The sequence below is a fragment of the Sorex fumeus genome, unplaced genomic scaffold (genome assembly GCF_029834395.1).
Source record: "Sorex fumeus unplaced genomic scaffold, SorFum_2.1 ptg000018l, whole genome shotgun sequence".
Classification (NCBI taxonomy): domain Eukaryota; kingdom Metazoa; phylum Chordata; class Mammalia; order Eulipotyphla; family Soricidae; genus Sorex; species Sorex fumeus.
This window is the reverse complement of record NW_026606075.1, coordinates 21,889,621-21,911,042: the sequence shown is the minus strand read 5'-3', so window position 1 is coordinate 21,911,042 and position 21,422 is coordinate 21,889,621. Positions and strand designations below refer to the sequence as shown.

The window sequence follows — 21,422 nt, the reverse complement described above, 5'->3', positions numbered from 1 at the left end:
AAAACTAGAATTACAAGGGACGTGCCTTTGACATCTTTGACATCCAGCTCACTCCATCCACATATTCTTGGTACAGGTGCACTGATCTTCCCCAGGATAGGGAATGGGTATAGTCAACAGTCCTGCTGGCGAGGGATGCAGCTCAGTGACTGACAGATGCCTTACATATGTAAGGTCTGGGTGTGATACCCAGCAGTAGCAAAACAAAAAGAAGTCAGTGCTTATATAGGAGGACTTGTTCTTCCTAAAATAAGCAAGTCATCTTCCTCATCAACAAGAGGTCCTCATCGTGACCCAATTTCTCAAGGTCTTATAACCAGAAAAGTGAAAAGTGTCTCCATTTAAAAAAAGAAAATTGGTCACAGCAATAGTACAGTAGGTAGGATATTTGCTTTGTAAACGGCCTACCTGGGGTTCAATCCCTTGTATCCAGTATGGTCCCCAGAGCCTACTAGGAGCGATCCCTGAGTGCAGAACCAGGAATAAGCCCTGACCACCACTAGGAAAGGCCCCCACACGAACAAAAAATGTTCTAAGTTAGACTAATATAATAAAAGTTTATTGACATGTAGAAGAAATACCAATGAGCTCCAAACTTCAAGGGACCCTGGTTGGGGACTCCCAAGCAGTGCTCAGAGTCTCTAAGGTCCTAAGCCAACCAGGCCAGGAGAGAGTCCAATGTGATACTTCTGGCAAGCAGTGCTAGTGACTACCAGGGCAAACAGAACAGGGCCCCGGGGGCTCCAGGGATATACCCTGTGGTGTTTAGGGGGGTTTGCAATGTTGGGAATAAAACTTGGGTTCCTGTGTGAGACATGCACCTCTAACCTGCACTCCATGATCTTCCCAATACCTTGATCACTTGAGGTTTACAGGAGAAAAGAATGGGAGAAAGTAGGAAAACTACCAAAGGGCTGAGAGCATCATTCCTAGAAGGTAACAAGGTAAGTGGTAGAGAGGAGAGGAGCATGACAAGTAGGAACCGACCACCTCATGGGCAGCCATTATGAAACATCTTAATTTTGCATCGGTGCTGGTGTGTACCACCAGTGGCTCACACTTGAATGGGGCTTAATTAACAGAAATTGCTCTACCAGCATCAACATGCTAAACTGGATTCCTATTCTGTGGCTCTGTGGGACCCTACTATAGGCTGGTATAGAAAAGACTGGAGGAGCTGCTACAAGAATTCTTGCAAATACATACTGAGTAAGAAATGCCCCAGTGGGAATGTGGTGAGTCATCTTTGTCACAAGATGCCAGGTCGCTTCTGCAAACCAAAGCTATATACATAGATAGACTCTTAACAGTCATTAGAACTAGCTAGTAGGAGGCTGAACTTTTGTTTCATTAAATACTAGTGTACAGTGAATCCTCAAAATTATTTCTCACATTTCTAAACTGCATAACCTCAGTATAAAAAATTAGTTTCACAATATTAACAATATAGTTAGGTTTTCAACAACTTTAGTTCTTTCTCTATCTCACTTTCTTCTTGAACCTTCCATTTGCGCCCCTCCCCCACCTTCTCTGCGATGACTAGATTTATGTTTGTCTTTCATTGTGAATCTGTATTTCTTCTTACTTGGCCCCAGATGTCAGATTGGCTTGAATTACTCCAGGCTGAATCACTTGATTTCCTGTCCATGTTCCTAACCTTTCCAGCTCCTCTTATATCATTTCTCTCTCATTCCCCCTGTTTACAATACTCTCAATTTAAATCCATCTGCAGAGCTCATTACCAAACCTACAACATTCCCTCCCCCACAATCATAGGACATGTTGAATAAAACAAGCACTGATGCTAATTCTCTTCCTTCCATTGGAGGTATCATAGCTCTGAGTTACTTTTTTTTTAGTTTTTTTAAAATTTAATTTTATGTATTTATAAGGGCTGGAGTGATAGCACAGCGGGTAGGGCATCTGCCTTGCACGCAGCCAACATGGCCGACCCGAGTTCGATTCCTCCGCCCCTCTCAGAGAGCCCGGCAAGCTACCGAGAGTATTCGATATGCCAGACACAGTAACAACAAAGTCTCCAATGGAGATGTTACTGGGCCCGCTCGAGCAAATCGATGATCAACGGGAGGGCCTTTACTTTACTTTACTATTTTTTTAAATTTTTATTAGTGAAACACCATGAGGTATAGTTTTAGACTTACAAATTTTTGTGCTTGGGTTTCAATTATACAATGAAACTTACTTATTACCATTTTAATGTGATCTATTACATGTTTATTCCCAGGTGAAACCCAATTTTTAAAATTATTGTTCACTGGCCAAAAATGTAAATCTCTAACGGACTCAACTTTCTTGGTACACTTAAAATGCTCTTTAGTCAGGGGTAAAGGACATTCCTCACATGTGAGGCCCTGGACTTGATACCCTGGCACTGCAAAATACAAACCAACCCAGCCAACTTTCCAAGGCTAGTTACAACTTAGAATATAGGTATTGAATATCCTTTAGCCACTTCAATGTATAATTGATTCTTTTTGCATTTTAGCAGTCAAACTTAAATTCTTCCATTTTATTTTTAAGTTTGGGGGACCACACCCAGCAGTGCTCAGGAATTACTCCTGGTTCTGCACTCAGAGATGACTCCTGGTGAGTTTCAGAGGACCATAAAGGGTACCAGGGACTGAACCTGGGTCGGCCATGTGCAAGGCAAGCACCCACCCACTGCATTTATCAGTCTGGCCCAACTTCTTCCCCTCTTTTTGCAGGGATTTTTTTTGGGGGGGAGGGGGAGGTTAAGCACACCCAGTGGTGCTCAATGCTTATTCCTGACTCTTTGCTCACAGAGCATGCCTAGCAAGCTCAGGGGACCATATGGGAAGCCTGGGATTAAACCTGAGTTAGTCACATGCAAGGCAAGCACCCTACCCACTGTACTATCACTCCATCCCCAAGTTCTCCCAGTTTAATGCTAAGTTTCTGAGGAACCCACTGCTTCACATGCTGGTTTACTGGATCTTAGTTTCAGCTTTTCTCACTGCTTGCCTGAAACACTGTTTTAGGTATGCAAAATGCTTTCATATCCTATTCTTCTTTTCTTTAAAAAATCATTTTGATCCCCCTCTACTTTTCAAGCACTAGGTTAGGTGCTGGAGTATGACAAAAGCCTCCATAGTCTAGAAGCTCTTAAGACTAGGATAGAACATGGAAGGAAATAATTATCCATGAGCATCTGCCCTACTCTGGACCTGCCATGTGTTATCCCAATTAGAGCCCACAAAACCCTGTCTTACAGACAAGAAAACAGGATTTTGGGAAATGATAGAATTTGCCTTTTTTTGTAGAATATGAACAGAAAACTTAGGATACAAATGGATGGCAGCCATACTGAGAAATATTCTAACTTAATAGTTATCAAAATACATTAAATAAAAATACTATTTGTACCTATCCAGTTTATGAAGAGAGAAGTAATACTTGAAGCTGGTGGGGATGCGATTATACAGGCTCTACAAAACAGTTCTGAAGAGAATATAAAGTGTAATCTTCCCGAAAAACACTCTAATAATATGTACCAGGGCCCATTACCAGAAGGACTTAATGGAAAAAGAGAGTGAAACAATCAAGAGAATGAAATGAACAGAGCTACAACCGTAACATGAAATTGCATGGTCATTAAAAATCCTGTCAAATATATGATGTCTACAGATTTTCTGAATACAAAGTCAAAAGGCATTTTAGAGAAAAGTACGTACTATGATAACATATGCAGAATTGTGTCAGACTATACAGAAAAATAAAAGTCAATAGTAGACAATATGTCAACAATGGTTAATAATACAGGGAAGGGCAGGCTCTTTCTACTAGAATCTTTTAAATTTGGATATTTAAAAAATATAGTACATTTATATATTCAGGTTTATTCTATTGCTATAACAGCGATACACACTTGTCCAAAAATCACCACTTTAATATACTGCACTAGCTTGCTTTTCTAACTAAAATCCATTGTCTTTCTATATCAATTCATCTTCATACCCAGGGCCCAAAACAATATGAAACCTAGAATTCAGCTCCTCTTAAGTATTTTTCCTCCTCGTTATACATCTCTTCCCACCTTTTCCTAAATCATTCTCAGCAGTATCTGAACTGGATTTTATAAGCAATACAAAACGTAAATTATGTTCATTAGATGAAAAAGACAATTTTCCCCTTCATGGAGAAAACTGGGACAACACATATCAGAACAGGCACAATCTGACAGACTTCAAATAAGTCAGTTTGCGTCTTGCATTTAAAATAAAACTGAAATCTGTTTGATCTTAACTATGGTATTTGGAAAGTGCCATGCTTTCTTCTACACCATTTCTTCACTTTTTCAAAATGTGAATTCTTGAAAGGGCCGCAGCCTTCCTCAAAGTAGGATCTGAGAGACCAACTTTTAATTATATTCAGAAATGGTACAATTTCCCCATTCTCTTCACATCTTTACCCAAAAATATAGGATAAATATATAATCTTGCTCTCACTTGGAAAAATACAACTTTTGGAGCCTTGTGTTGGATGCGTTAGAAATTAGCAATGTCTTTGATGATGCACAGCTGTCTTCATTTCTAAATCACAGATGTCTAAAACATTCCAGGAGGCTGACTAACATACCTGGAGGAACGGACCCTGTTTCTCATTCTTTTTCCTACAGCTCTTGTCAGTTAGGTCAAGAAAGTGCTAGCTTCTCGTATGCCCTTCAAATAGGAATTTAAGTAACAGGATGATTTAAAGACAAATTCTTACATTTCTCCCCACCATTCCCATTTTTGTTGTCACACAGACTTTCCAAATATAAAGGCGCACTCATTGCTCTTACCGGTTAAATCAGATATTAAAAAAACACAACTCAGGCAATTTGAGATTTTATTGAGAAAATAGCTATTTGACATATATCCAGGTTCTCATTTGTTAGAATAAATTCTTTGCAACACTGATCATCAATGTCACTTCTGGGTACTTCATAATCTATTAATATTATTCACATGGAAAGACTGATATTAAACTTGTTTACTTTGTAACAAAACTATAGTATTTGCATACTGGAACAGATGCTTTAAACAGTTACCATCCAAAGGTACAGTTAGCAGAACAAAGTCAATATGTTTACATATATATCTTCTTTACTATCAACCACCCAGGAAGCTAAAGTTACATTACAAACACTTCATAATTTCCTTTTAAACATAAACAGAAGAGTGGAAAGTGATTATTTCCTGTTTTACAAAATAAAGCATTGAGTCACAAGAGAAATAAAGTTTTTTTATTTATGTACTAGCACTGCAGGTAGGGCGTTTGCCTTGCACACAGCCAACATGGCTGACCGGAGTTTGATTCCTCCGCCCCTCTCGGAGAGCCTGGCAAGCTACCCATGACATATTCGATATGCCAAACACAGTAACAACAAGTTTCACAGTTTGTTGTGAGATGTTACCGGTGCCCGCTCGATCAAATCGATGAACAATGGGAGGACAGTGCTACTTACATAAAAGCTTGAGTACGCCTCACTTTGTCTAGAAGCAAAGATGCCAGCTTTGTAAGAAAAGTAGCCAATGGTCCACAGAATAAATGGAATACAACCTCCTCCACAGTACATGATTTGCTAAGGATTGAGGACTGATGCAAACTCTGGCCAGTTTTTTTCCCCTTGACTTCCAAGGATCTGGACTATGTAAACTAAATGATTAAAGGGGTATTTCTTTTCATTTGCATGAGAAAAACTGAAGAATGAGAACAAAGAACCAACGGCTTTTTATGTGGCTGGATGCTCACCATTACACACAACTCACAACCCAAAGGCAAGCTTTCTATAAAACACACATCCAAAGCACAGAATTCCAAAAACACGACTAAACACATCACAGAAAACAAACAAAAGCATACTTATCTCTGACTAGTGATCTGATTTGATTCTTTGAAATGAAATGAAACATGCTCAGACCTTTGAAATTTGGAGGTCTACTGTGGTTTAGTTTTTCTAGGATAAACAAACAGCTGAGAATTTAAATGAAAAATGTAAACCTTCAGCCTAGAAAATGCAAACACAAACATACAATTCTTGCCTAGACATTGTCTTCAATAATAGAATAAGACTTGAAAATATTTAAACTTTCTTTGCCTTACTACTATTGCACATGTTTTGCATGCAGAAGGCCCAGTTGGATCCCCAGAACCACCGGTCCCCCTAAGCACTGCTGGGATTGACCCTGCACAGCACCAGAAGTAGCCCAAGCACTGACAGGTGTGGTCCCAAAACAAACGATCTTTAAACATTTTAGAGTGTAATTTCAAATTAATAATAATGAAATTATAAAGTTTTATTTTTCTTTTTTTCCTCCTTGTATGTTTTTAAAACCTGATTTGTTTTCCTCTTAAATACTCTATTTACAAATGCCCAACTGAAAGTTACTCTTACTCAAATCATTGATCAAGAATATTATCATCAGTAATCACTGGTTTTCTTGTCTGGAACAATTCCTGTAGTCTTTTGATTCCTCCCCATCTCAGTCACAATAAATTTAAGTGTCAGGCAGGTAACTTGGTCTCTTAGCAAAAATTACACACCTACAAAGAGTTTTGTGTGAAATTATGTTTGCAAACCTAAAGGGGAAAAAAGTTATCTTTACATCATCTCTCTTTTTAAAAAGTCAACATTTTGAAGGTAAAATTGAACCTTAACTAAACCTTTAGAGGTACTAACAATGGCATTTGGTTCATTTAACTGAACACAATTTTCTTAATAATCTGCTTAAGAAATATGAAAACACTGGAAGTAAATGTAAATTCCATAGTGTTCAATAAGTAAAAAGGAAAAATAATTTTAAAGATCTTAATGCCAACAGCACATATGGAAGATCATGAATACAACCCACGATTAATAATCTGCTTAAGAAATATGAAAACACTGAAAGTAAATGTAAATTCCACAGTGTTCAACAAGAAAAAAGGGGGGGAGGGGGATCAAAAAACCTTAATGCCAATAGCACATAGCACATATAGAAGACCATGATTACAACCCAAATTTCATTCTGTGGTTCCAGTCAGGATTTCAGTTATAGAAAAAACAAAAAGTCAATTACGAAGTCTCAGGCATGCTGCTCCTTCATCACAGCATGGCCCAGAACACCCCTCATCACACCACTGCCTACAGGAGAACAAAGATAAGGCAAGGAAAAACTACCAGGCAGAAGGATGTTTTTAAAGATTTCTTACTCTTAGCAAGCATAGTAAGGTCCCATAACAAGGAAGAGATATAGTTACAAAGGGAAAAGTCACGGAATTTTTGATATCCCAGGGAAAAGGAGTTTTGGTTACGGGGGGGGGGGGGGGGGGGGGGGGAGGGGGCTGCTTTTTCTTCTGATTCAAGCAAAATGAATCTATGATAATTATTTATTACAAATCTGGATTGTTTTTCTATTTAAGCTCAAGAATAAAGTGAAGGAAAGCATTATATTTTAAACTGCAGTTTGCATTTCCTTTCAATGTTTTCCTATTTCTGGTATCACTGATTTACATATTTATGTAAAGTTGTGAAACAGGACAAAGAGATACTGTGGACCCATTGATAATTTTTCTGTCTTTCCAGGTAAACAACTATATTTTAAAGGGTTAACATTTGAGTTTACAGAAAAACTAATATATTTTAAAAAATTAGCAGATCTGGTTAATGTGTATTGGGGCTGGAGTGATAACACAGCGGGTAAGGGCATTTTGCCTTGCATGTGGCTGACCCAATTTCTCTGCCCCTCTCGGAAAGCCCAGCAAGCTACCGAGAGTATATCACCCGCACGGCAAAGCCTGGCAAGCTCCCCCTGATGTATTCGATATGCCAAAAACAGTAACAACAAGTCTCACAATTTGTTGTGAGACATTACTGGTGCCCGCATCGATGAACAAGGGAGGACAGTGCTACAGTTTTCTGAGATAACTAACAGTAACCAATTTCTATCAAACTGGATAACTAGTTTGTTTCCACTCCTACAGATTTCTGAATACCATGACTTAGTTCTGATTAAAGTATTCGTCCTAGAAATATAATGTATCAAAATACTTTCTAATTATTTCAGCAATAGCAAATGAACAGAAATGACAAACGAGAATCAAAATACTTTGGATCTAACATAAAATCTCCAATCCTCTTGTACTCCCCCCCAAAACTATGAGATATCTATGTAGAATTTGCTTTGTGTTAAAGCCAGCATTTTTTAAGGGACAAAGCCCACTGTGAAGATGGTCTGTCCTTGTTCCTTATCATTTCTTTAGACTTATGAGGACTGATGACTGATGGAGACTTTTGATTTATGATTAATTATGAATAATTTTCTAATCCTACATTACCAACAAGTACAAACACAAACACATTTCCCAATTCTTCATTTTATCCTCCACCACCATCATCCAAAATATGTGGCCTTTATTTTGCGTCTATACATCATTTTCCCTAGCAAATTCAAACTTTATCCAAAGCATATTCTAACAGAATGATCATAAGCTCTATATTCAGTATAGAAAGTTGTTCCTTTCCTAATGCTTCCTCTATGCTGGTCCTTAGGGACCAGCCACAGCATCTTGGTATCTTATACCCTTTCCTCCTCCCCCCCCCCAAAAAAAAAATCAAGTAACCCAACATAGAAATTCTCACTTTATCAAAACCACATTTGGTATCTTAGGAAAGATAGAAAGAGAGCATCACAGACTACACAGTGTAAGGCTAAAGGCAGTCCAAAGCAGGAATGATCAAAGCAAATGAGTCATGTTTAAAATTGTCCTCTCTAGCTTTTTTTTAAAAAAGACAAATAATTATTCTAAAGCAGCCTCTTTTAATTAAACTTACAACACTTGAAACATTACAGTACACTTATCTAATGAAGTATGTGTGTGATAAGATTATACCCCAAATTCTTACAAAATTTAAATGTATTTTTTTAACTATGGATGTTAGTTGTTATACTGAAAGTAAAATTTTAATTTATTTTTTGTGACTCTATCTCCATGACTCTATCATGGAGAAGCAGAGCATTAAAGTTGCATTTGATTACAGAATCTATTAGAGCTAGTAGATCACTTTCTCCTATAAATTTAATTCTTTCAAAATCTAATTTTGATTGTCTTGTTTTACGTGTGTTTTACAACTGCAAGCCATTTCAAGTGCTTTTGGAATGTTTAATATAAATCATAACTGAAAATGACTAACATTGTCTAAAACATAAACAGATGTCTGACTAAAGTGTTAACCACTCTTCTGCAATATACATCAATCCTAGAGGCCAATAAAGTTCCACAATCATGACTTTCAACATGATATACTCAAGACAGTCTTCAGATTGCCAAAATCTCAAAAACCTGTTTCTGAAGATTAAGGCAAAAAAACCCACCCACACATTCATTCACTCACTTATACACACATTTCCACCTCTTCTAGAAGTTATGTAAAACTCATTGGGTATTTCCCTAAATGCATCCAAATGGATGAACAAGACTTTGGAAAGGTCTTATTTCCCATTTAATTAAAATTTCCAAGAAAAAAAGAAATTTAAATGTCTTAAATATCACTCTATAAATAGCTATGTAAATATAGAACAAATTGGGAGATGCTAGTAAAATGTAACTGAACTCCAATTAGTTCAAACAAGATGAATTTCTGGACTACAAAGCTGTTTTCTTAACACAGGGGTCTCAGTGGAGCATGGATAAGATTTACTGAGCACCATAGTAAACTTTTAAGACACTAATCAAGAAGCATGGTCCTAGATTTTAAAAACCCCAGAAGCAGTTTTAGGACAGCAGAAGCACCTCAGCCATAAATCAAGAGTCAACTCAGAGGAAAATCACCTGCACAGTAAATCCCTCACCAGTTCAATAACCAATAAATAGAAAATAGTCTTCAACAGCTTAAAAATCTACAGCTACCCCCCCCCCCCCATTATTCTTTGGATAACTTTAGCTAGACTATATGGAAGAAAATCAGGTATCATACCTACATGATAGGCTTATGAAATACTAACAGGTCTGAGCCAAACATGAGAACACAGATCACCTCCACCACGCCCTAGGCAGGCTCCTGAGTATTCACTAACAACCGAGCAAGCCTCAGGGAGACTCTCAGGCCAGGCATAATAATGGCAACCAATACACTCAGATCGCCTGCAATCAATCAGGAAAGAAATGACTGAAGTTAAAGATGTACCACAAATATATAGGTTTAAAGCTGCCACATACACTTAACGAAAGAGCCCTTGCTTATCTACATTAAACTTACCATAAAACATTAATGTCATATAAATGCTTATAGTCAGATATATATTACGTCACCTTTGATATTTATAGATACTAAACCCTGAAAAGTTAAGACTTATACACATAATTATAAAGCACATTCTTCATTGCTTTTAAAAGCTGAATACATACTTTTCTACTGAAGTTATTTGTATTTTCTTAATGCTCAAAGTAGGCATCAGATTTCTAAACAGAAAACAGCCTCAGCCAAAGAGCCACATATTAGATACTCAGACTCACCTAAGAAAACTAAATTAATAAATTAAATTGAATAAATTAGGAGTGCACATTCAGAACAGAACTGTAGCTTTTGGTCAGCAACATGTGAACCAAAGGCAAAAATCTGCCAAGATTAAGGCAGGGTTTGTTTGTTTGTTTCTATGTACAGTACAGTGTTCGCTTTCCCCCCAAGTTCATTAGCATTCACATTGATGTTATTTAAAGTGCATTGCCAGAAGCTAACATACAAGCTTTCTAATTAAAAAAAGATAATCACAGAAAGTCTCTTTTGTTTTAGAGTCTTCCTTATACCTACTACGGCATTTTTCTGCCTTCATACATTTAGGTTAAGAGATTACTGCAACATCCATTTTAGTCTGGACAAAGAGCATGTGTTGGCATCAGGGTGAGAGCCGTTGTAAGGAATTACTGTCGTCTTCTGCTGGAGTCAGTTTAAGGGTTGGTAGTTTACGAGGAGGAAGCTGAGGGCTCTGGCGAAGATTGTCATCCATCTGTAGAAAGCACGAAAGGTACAAATGATTAATGGCTATGGCATCACTTAGTGGATTGAGGTCTCACGTTGAACTACAGCCTAGAAGAATACAGAGTCAGAAGTGTCTAAGATGGATAGACACCAGTGCTTTTCCTTGCAATAATCTCTCAAGAATTCTAAATGTCATGCCTTAAATACCAGCTGACTCATTACATGCATAAAAGCAAGCATGGTTCATCCCTCATACCTTCTCAAAACTATAGTAATTCCACAAATATTCCATTGAATTCAACCACAGAATGACTTAGCTTTTTTTAAAAAAAAAAAAACAACTTCTAATATTAAGTGTAAAAGCAATACTTCTATTGCTCTGAGCTTCACAGTTTACCTAATAGCTATGCAATTCAGTTGATTTTCCAACACTCTTGTGAAGCAAAAAAAGGCAGACATAATCATTCCCTATTTTATAGATTAGCAAAAAGAAACTCTGAAAGATTATGGAATTTGCATTGCACTGCAAGGCTAGTATTAGAGCTTAAGTTTGGACCTAGGTCTCATTCTAACACTAATACTTTGCCTTAATGAACATGACCTACATTCCACTCAAAGCACCCAACTCTTTTAGATTCTAAGTATTTAGAGTGAACAGACAGGAGCAAAAGTTCTTGAGACCTAAACCGAAAGCATTCCTTGGCCAGATTCAGTCTTAAATTTGCTATTGAGAAACAAATTCATATAGAGCATATTGTGAAAATGCCCAGGAGTTTTGATTTACCCCTAGGAGTATATTTACATCCCTGGAAAGAACTAGAAAACGTTTATTTATAACTGAATCAGGCATCAGAAAACTATCTTTAACCAGAGTATCCCACAGAATGCAAAATTCAGGTCCTGGCAATGAGTTCATGATCAGCTTAACTTCATAAGACTTTAAAGCTAATGACATCACGAACCCCAAAACAACAAAAATAGCACCTTATTACTCTTTGGAAAGTAGATTTTTTCAGAATTTTGAATATGTGCAGAATAGATCTCCATGACTTCTTAAGATACTCTTATAAAGCAGAGGGGGAATGTTTCCGCAAGCATACAGGGGATCTATAGGAAAGGAAAGAGTAACTTCTAATTTTCCAATGGAAAAAATGTATTCCCAGTGAACCCAGTGAACTATCTGAATCTGCCATGTCAGAATCTTTCTTTCTTTCTTTCTTTCTTTCTTTCTTTCTTTCTTTCTTTCTTTCTTTCCTATCATAAACTGTTGGGATAAAGAAGGGACCACTTTCACAAAGATAGTTAGAAATGATTGTTTTGGATAGGAACTACGTGCTGAAAGTAGGTCAAGAAACATAACCTTTCAGTATCTGTACTGCTAACCATAATGCCTAAAAGGAGAGGGAGAGGAAGAGGGAGAGAGAGAGGAAGAGGGAGAGGAAGGAGAAATAGAAGGAGAGAGGGAGAAGGGGAGAGGGAGAGGGAAAGAGAGGAGAGAGGGAGAGGGAGAGAAGGAGAGAGGGGAAAAAAGGGAGGGAGAGGGAGAAAATGAAAATGCCTACCACAGAGACAGACGGGCGGGGGGAGGGGGTCGCAGAAGGGAAACTGGGGACATTGGTTGTAGAAATGTACACTGGTAAAGGGATGGGTGTTGGAACACTGTATGAGTGAAACCCAATCATGAACAATTTTTGTAACTGTGCATCTCATGGTGATCCAATTAAAAATTTTTTTAAATTTTTTTAAAATAATAAAGCGTTCAAAGCAAAAAAAAATTCTATTTTTTGGGTTTGCTTTTGATTTTAGTATATGTGCTGCCAAAACGAGCAGGTTTGCTTTTGGTTTGGGTTCTGGGGCCATTCCTGGCTGGTCAGGGATAGCCCCTGGTGATGCTCAGGAGTCCATGCAGTGCCAGGGCTCAAATCCAAGCTCTCTGCATGCAAATCTCAGCCCATTAAGCTCTCTCTCCAGCGCCTAGCTGGTTTGTTTTCTTGTGAGAATTAAGTTTCTCAATCATCATAGTTCTTTTAAGTTCTAGATTTTCTGTCCAAATGGTGAACAGTAATAACCAGAGTTGCTGCTCTATTGTCTTGTACAGTGAACCATACTGAAGGGCATGATGAATGTGGGATGGGGGAATACCTAAAATAAAGTCAGGAAACTATCATGTATTGATGACCAAGACAGATATATTCTAAGTAGTACACAACCTCTTAGCTCCCTTTATGTCTGTTAACGAATTTGCCACGTACAGAAAATGTCAACTACACTGGAGAGCCTTTGTCTAGCAGATTCGTCTAAAACAATCCAAGCAATCATTTCATTATCCATACTTAACCCTCAGTGTATCTCCTCGCATGAGACTGAGTCAGGCTAGAATTCAGACAAACTAGGTAGGCTTTATTTCCTCTTTTCAAACTCTTGGAATAAACCCTTCTAATTTTACTGTTCTTATAAACCCCTATAATTTTACTCCCCACTCAGAACAATGCAGGAAATGTAGAAAGAAATGGATCTATCACTCTAGAGAATGGCTGTATAAGTCTAGATACTAGATACTATTTTTACTACTAATGCATACAGAGCCTCATCCATAAGTTAGATGGATGAGGCTATATAACTCATTCATAAGTTAGATGGCTAACAGCAAGCAAAATCCATGCTGAAGCCCAATATACAGGGCTCAAATTCCCTCTATCTCTTGACAACTGAATGGTGGGCAAGACAAAAGCTACCTTTGAAGCTTTAATAGCTTTATCTGCTAAAAAGTGGATGACAGAGTACTTGCATACGGAGATACTGTGAGGATTAAATGAGTTCACAAAAAAAAAAATGCATCTAAAACTAAGGCCTTAAACACTGTTAGTCAAAAAGAAAAATGAAAAGAATGAAAAGAACCCCTGCAAATCAACATTATTTGCTCATATCTGTTTTTTACTGAGCAAAGGAATATTATTTGTAAAAGAAAAAGAAAAGCAAATTTTTCATATATTTAGAAAGTAGAGAAATGCTTGTATTTTTCCTGTTAGATCCATCCTTGAATTTTTCATTGATGGGTCTCTCCCTTAGCAATTTTTCTCTCATCAATTAAACACCTCTTAAGTGGCAAAATATCCATACTGGTGAAAATTCATACTATACTTAGAACTGAGAAGGAAAGGGAAGACAAAAAAAAATTAACAGCTATGTAGACAGAAGAAAAAGACATGGTGGTGCTGTAAATAAGAAGATAACCACGCTTGATTACACTCTCAAGAACTGCTAACCTTCAAAGATAGGGAAGCAAGGGTGTGTTTTTCTTTCTTTTTTTTTTTTTTTTTGAGGAAGACTTCTATTTCTCCTAGTTAAAAAACTATTGATTATGCAATTTCCAATAAGAGAAAAATGGATAAAAGAGCTGTGCACACCTGCACAATAGAATACTAGCTAGCCATCAGAAAAGATGAAATCTTGCTGCTTGCTGCAACTTGGATGGAACTGGAGAATGTCATGGTAAGTTAATTTTTTCAGTGAGAAAAACAAACACAAGATAATCTCACTCATCTGTGATACCTAAACAAAATAGGAGAATAGAAAGGATCTCTGGCAACCCTTGGTGCTGGATTACAAATCTGAGATAATTTATGGGGGTTGGAGGGGTGGAAAGTTATATTAGAACGGATATAAGCACAATGATAGATGGTACTGGGCACCTTGACAATGGTGAGATGCAGTAACTGTATATCAAGACCATAAGCATCAATATTACTATAAACATGTTACAGAAACACAACAATAAAACAAAAACTATTAACAAAATAAATTTTTTAATTCTAAACAAAAAATACTAATTATGTGATGAAAGTAAACTCAATACCATAATCAGAGGCCACTATGGCTTCAAAACATTATATTACATACAACTTTAATAAATGTGAAATTAAAAAAAATCTTTTTGAGAAATCTGGTTTTTAAAGAAAATACTGAAAGTTAATGCAAACCCAGATTACAAAATTAGTTACAGAAAAGGAAATACTAAACCACTACAAAATAATGATTGAAGTAGACTTGACCTTTTCAATCAAGTTGGATTCCTTATTTACAAGTTGTGTGAGTTTCTGCAGATTTGCATCTACCGTTTCTTGTCCACCAGGAGAGACGCCTAAGAAGCCAGGGCAGAAATCAGAAGAGAGGAAACTTTGAAAGCCTTTAAAGCTGTTTAGACTGAAAGTATTTTTCGTCTATCCATTTTCCCAAGTGTCCCACAACCAAAACAAACAAGGTAAAGAGAAAATTCATTCTGGGTTCAAAGGCAAAGTGAAGCATGCTCCAAAATTAAACCCTAAACAAAAGGACAAAATTTGTCCACTAGACTTTGTTGGACAAGTATTATGCAGCTGACCAGTGATTAGTAAAACAGCAGAGCAAGTCCTCATTTCCTCCCCAAATTTAAGTCACACCTTTTCCTCACCAACTTAAATTAATATATATTTAGTTACAATTAGTGGATAGCTTTTGAAGGCAGCAATTCCCAAATAGCATTCACTAGGCAACTGAAATATTTGGAGACTTAAAAAATACAAATTCCTAAGAGTTATTCCTAAGAGATTTTAATTCATTAAAAGTAGAATAAGATCCAAGATTTTTGCATTTGTTTTGTATAATCAGCACTGTTAACCACTGTTCTATCATTAATGAACAGATTTAAATGTTAATTTCATGACTCTCAAAATTATTAATCCTTCACTAAAACATATAACCCACCATAAAAAATATTGTGCCTGAGCCATTTATTCTTTTACCTTGTTTCTTAGTGGGGTACTTTGCATCAGTGCTCCCAGTATAAATTTATCATCCCAATCACAATGCCCCACACTCCCAAAGAATGATACACTATGTGACAGGTGCCCTCTAGTTACTATACCTCCAGGCTGATGCAATCAGTTTTCAAGTAGTGGAATCATGGGAATGTACCTCACCAAAATCAATCTGCTGCTGATTTCTGTTCACGCAGGAAAATGCTAGAAGCAACATTTAAAGTAACTGCCCATTTGCATTAGGATAATTGCTGTCTTTCAGCAGGGATTCAATAAATACCTATGGTTTATTCTTTTAGAAGGAAATGACCTACTACAATAGTGCAATATTTAAAGAACTAGAAACACAAAACATACAAAATTGAGAATAAGGATAAGTGTTTATTTTTCTACAAAAATAAGACCAACCACATAGGAATAAAATTAAGTTAAAAAACAAATAAACAACTTTCTGAAGTATTATAAACCAGCATGTAAAGATAATACACAAGCTTGTTTAATACATGATTTTGCTTATACATCCTTAGGAGAATATGGAAATACTCTTATGCAAATCAGGATTAGTTGAAGAATTGGCTTACCTCCAATACTATGCTTAAAATAATTATTTAAGATGTCATCACAAAAGCGACACAGGTTGAAGAGTTGTTTCAAATGTTCTTGTAACTGAACTTTAGGAAAGTGTACTTTATAAAGAGGTGCAAGAAAACCAAACACATACGCATCCAAAGTAGAAGGCCTAAAAACAAATTAAGGCTGTTTTTGAGCACTGAAGAAAATATTAACCTCACATTATATTTAACATTCTTTTTGTCTCAAATATATTTGCCAATTCTTAAGCATATAGGAGTATGGTCTTTAAAAAAGTATACTACCCATTTTAGCTTATAAAAAATGATATAACTGAGGCTGGAGTGACAATACAGAAGGTATTGCACTTGCCTTGCATGAAGCCAACCAGAATTTGGTCCCCAGCATCCCATCCCATTTAATGCTCCTGAGCCCATGAGAAATGATTCATGAGCGGAGAACAAGGAGTAATCCCTGAGCATTGTGGGGCATGAACAAAAAACAAACAAAAAGAATATAATTATGATTTTACTTGGTGATTTAAAAACAATATTATTCCCTCAATATTCGATTCAGAAGAAAATTGGGTTGTAAAAGGTTCACCTTTACAAGTATCACGTACAGGCTAGTGACAACATGAGAATATGTTTCTTAAGAGAAAAATCCATAAATCTTTTATTTAGTGAGAACCTGATTTACAGAAGGAAAGGAAAAAGACCTTTTCTTTTCTTTTGTTTTCTTTAAGGTTTTTGGGGCACACCTGGCAATGGTCAGAGCTTACTCTGGGCTCCGCATTCAAGAATTACTCCTGGTAGTACTAAGGGGCCATTTGCTATGCCAGTATCAAACCCAGGTCAGCCATGGCTCAACCACATATAAGGCAAGTTCCCTGCACTATCCATTGAATTATCAATTTGGCCCCAAGGGGACTAGCTTTAAATGACTATTCAATGAATATACTAATATGAAATATCAGAATTTTTTAAGGGGATATACTTACGTATCTCCAAAGAAAAACTGAGATGTTCCCAATCTGTTTGACAGAAGATTTAGGCACTCCTTGGCATCTCTGTATATCTAGTAAAGATGAAATTACATCGCAAAGTAGGGAAGATGCTCTCGAATTACCTTCGAGGTAAGCATCTGTGGGGCAAAGTCATCTGAGCTACCTTTTCTGTGCTGCTGTACAGGGCCCTCACTCTGAAATTAGTTCTGACCATACCTGTGCTTCTACTTCTCGAAGGTGATAGAGAGGAGGCTCGCCTCTGGTCAGGAGAATCCTGTTCAATGCTCCCTTGGACATTCGTCCAGGCAGGATCAAATTCAAGGGAAACGGAATTCGTGAAGCAAACCATGGCTTTGTCACAGTAAAATAATTGTCATTCTCAACCCAGAATGTGTGAAGCTGCGAAAGAAGATTTTTAAAAATTTATGAAATTGTCCTTTTATTAAAAGATAATTCAGTAAAAGAATTTTTCATACATTTCTCTGTATGAAGTGAATTCCCCACAAGTTTTTCTTTAAGAATGACTTAAGGATAAAAGATTTTAAATTAACATTAAGTTTTGTTGACTGCTATCTCTCAGTATCTTCAATAAGGCCTAGCATACAGTAAGTACTCAATAAATATTTGTTGACTGAATTACAATTCATCCATTCTAGTACAGGGAACAATAAACTCCACCTTCCAAAAATAACTTTTTGTTTTTCTAAAATGGCATATCTCTCCCTTAGTCGTTTCACAGAACCAGCTGAATGCTGAAGAGAGCACTGTTTCAGTGACATGAGATAATCGAGATTAAGACATAAGTCAAAATTCCTCTCTTAAGTCTTCTTCACTAATTTTCTTCTAAACAGATGAAGTACATTTTCAACAAAATCACTAAAATTCCATAATATTCACCACTGCTCACCACTGCAGGAAGAAGCTTCTCTTCAAGGAGAGCAATATAGGCCAGTGTATCTGCCCCTTGTTTTGTTGACAGTTCATAATCAGCATTATATTTCTATTAAAAAGAAAAGGGAACAAGAAAAAACCCTCAAAAGTCAAGAGGATACTAAAACGGTTAAATAAATTAGGTTTCTTTGTCTTCCTTATCAGTGACAAGTACAATTGCAAAAGGGGAATGAGAAAGGCAAATTCAATGACAAATAAAAAGCTACTACTTTTAATAATAATAAATTTAATAATAAATTCTTAGTACAGACAGCCACATGCACAAAGGAAAATAATGCCATGATTGTTTGCTATCATTTTAATTATTGTCAAGGATCTGGTTCACTATATGGGCAGTAATACAAAGTTAAATAGAAGCTGTTGCTATTTTTGTTAACAAGGAGAATAGTCTTAATCGGTTGTATGTTCTCCTTGAAACAAAGGAAAACCTGATTTAGTTCTATATTTTACTGACATTAAAAAAAAACTGGCAAAACCAATGATAACTTTTGTGTTCTTTTATAAGTTGCTAAGCGGTAGGGCGTTTGCCTTGCACGCAGCCAACATGGGTGACCTGAGTTCGATTCCTCCGCCCCTCTTGGAGAGCCCGGCAAGCTACCAAGAGTATCTCGCCCGCATGGCAGAGCCTGGCAAGCTCCCTGTGATGTGTTCGATATGCCAAACACAGTAACAACAAAGTCTCCAATGGAGACGTTACTGGGCCCGCTGGAGCAAATCGATGATCAACGGGAGGGCCTTTACCTTTACCTTATATAATTAAATGGGGCTGAAGCGATTGCGCAGCAGGTAGGGCATTTGCCTTGCAAACGTCCAACATGGCTCACCCGAGTTCCATTCCTCTGCCCCTCTTGGAGAGCCCGGCAAGCTACCAAGAATATCTCGCTGCAGGGTAAAGCCTGGCAAGCTACCCGTGATGTATTCGATATGCCAAACACAGTAACAAGTGTCACAATGGAGACGGTACTGGGACCATCCGAGCAAATCAATGAACAATGGGAGGGCAGTGATATAATTAAACATATTGATAAATTATCCACATCTTTACATATTCAAATAGTTTGGGTTCATTATTTTATGAAATATTTCAGTGCAATCATCAGTTTTTTAAAAAACTAAAGTGAACAGTTGCTAAGTAGTGAAAACGAAGATCTGTCTTTCCAGGACAAAATATGTGGCAACTATGAGACTAAACTGACAACCATTATCAAAAATGCATCAGTGAATGTGGCTGTGTCAATATAATCCAAATTAAGTGCATAAAAATAAAAAACTATTTCTCACCATGTAACCTCAAATCACAGTAATGTTCATTCACACCTTTTTTGGGGATGTTGAGAGGAACTCTAGGGTTCAAAGTCAGGCCCTTAAACAAGGGAGACTACTGTGCTCTACCGCTGAGATACATCTTCAACCCCAGATTTTGAGAAACAATTCTTAAATATTTCTTAATTACACTCAAAATACCGCCAATTCTCTAATGAGTTATTCAAAATGATTCCAAAACAAAACAAAAAATCCTCAAACCCACAGCTTTTTTAAAGTAGCATTCAGGGATCAACAATCTACTTCAAAAGGTACCACCCACCTGTTTTCTTAAAAAGTTCAGTATTTTTGTTGGCTGAGAAACAATCTTGTCTCCTATTGTCAAAATTGGCACATCTCCTATAACCAAAACATAAGTTTACATATAAGTAAACATTTCGATTTCCTCTGAAGAAAATCAAATACATTAATAACTCTATTAGATACACATACGGTGGGGGTGGGATGAGTATCTCGGCTGGTTTGTTTTTTTGTTTGGGAGGGGGTTGGTCGGGTTTTTTTTGGTTAAATCGTGTGGTCTCCTCCACCCCCTTTAATTTTACAGTAGTTCTACAGAACATTTTCGTTGTCATTAAGTTCCATCGGTATGGCTTGCACTTTGAAGCATTACTCAGAATGAACAAACCAAAAGCAACACATAGGCAAGGGCGTTGCAAAGGCCCTACAGGACTCCGTGACAATATACCTCATAATTTAAAACGCAAATCTCCCCCCCCAAAAAAAAACCTTAAAAGTGTTTAAAAGTTTTGCACAGTACCTCTTGAACCTCTCCAAGTTTTATCTATGACATTGACTTTCAATGGTGCACCAGAAAATTTGGCATAAGCCTGAAAGAGAGTTTGTAGTCACACTTTTAGATAAGAGCATAGCATGCAAACCCGCAGATCAGCCTGTCACTAAAGCCCAGTCCCCGGGAGGCAACCCTACGGGGCTGGAGCTGCAGCGCGCCAGCTACCAGACAGACTGAACCCATTTCTTAAAGGGTCCCAGAGATGCGGAGCGGAACGCGCGCGCCCCCTACTCCAGACTTGGACTTCATCGCCCCGACAACTTGGCAAAGCTGAGAAAACTCGGAGCCAACGCAGAGCGGCCATGGTTCTCCCACCAAGGCCACGGCCGGGTTCACCAAACAGTTTGTAACCCGGCGCCTGGAGGGCTCTGCGCTAGTCAGCGTCCCGACCGGCCTCGGCCCGAAGCGCCACGAAAAACCCGGGAAAGCCGCGCGAACCGTCCCCAGCCAGCCTGGCGCCTCTGGCCCCGCCCTTCCTCTCCGGCACCCGGCCCGCAAGGCGGCCTCACCATCACTACCAGGGACTCGCTGTGCACCGATGGGAGCCCCCAGCCGCCTCCCCAGCAGCTGAGCTCCAAGGGGGCCGCCATCTTGCGCGAGCCGACCTTCGTTGCCCCGGAAGTAGTTTTTGCCGCTCGCTTTCCGGCACGTGGAACTGCGGGGGCGGGACTAGGGGGAGGAGAGGTTACTTTGGGACTTTGGAGACCTGTGGGGAGCACGTATGGAAACGCAAAAATTTAGCAGCAACCTGGCCAAAGGATTCAGAACGCTCAACTTCAAACAGGCTTTTCTGTGTAACTAATGCTATGAAATGGCTTGCAGTGCCCCAAACCGTTTTTACCCGGAGCATAACCCGACCCATTTGTGAAACTGCAGTATTTATGTGTTAAAAATTATGACATGAGTTGCATAAAACCTTCTCCCAAAAGCCATTCTAGGCGTTTTTCCATTCTGGAGCTGCCTGTGTTCTCGCTTGAGCACATAAGTTCTCTTAAGTTTTCTAAA

At 37.9% G+C, this 21,422-nt stretch overlaps 1 protein-coding gene across 2 annotated transcripts; it reads right to left on the bottom strand.

The window, feature by feature from the left end:
• Positions 1–10,879: 10,879 nt before the first annotated feature.
• Positions 10,880–21,028, bottom strand: MTX3 (metaxin 3). Of its 2 annotated transcripts, XR_008792194.1 has the most exons (10): positions 20,927–21,028; positions 20,385–20,454; positions 19,890–19,966; positions 18,261–18,353; positions 17,570–17,752; positions 17,348–17,424; positions 16,359–16,516; positions 15,885–15,981; positions 15,034–15,122; positions 10,966–11,009 (listed from the first exon to the last, which is right to left on the bottom strand). XR_008792194.1 is itself a non-coding variant. In XM_056112541.1 (9 exons), exons 1-9 carry the CDS (start codon positions 21,005–21,007, stop codon positions 10,899–10,901), a joined length of 939 nt encoding a protein of 312 aa, XP_055968516.1. In that variant the 5' UTR covers positions 21,008–21,028; the 3' UTR covers positions 10,880–10,898. The 2 variants fall into 2 exon arrangements, 1 of the variants encoding a protein (XP_055968516.1); XM_056112541.1 differs by lacking the exon at positions 15,885–15,981 and having other exon boundaries at positions 10,880–11,009.
• Between the last annotated feature and the right edge of the window lie 394 nt (positions 21,029–21,422).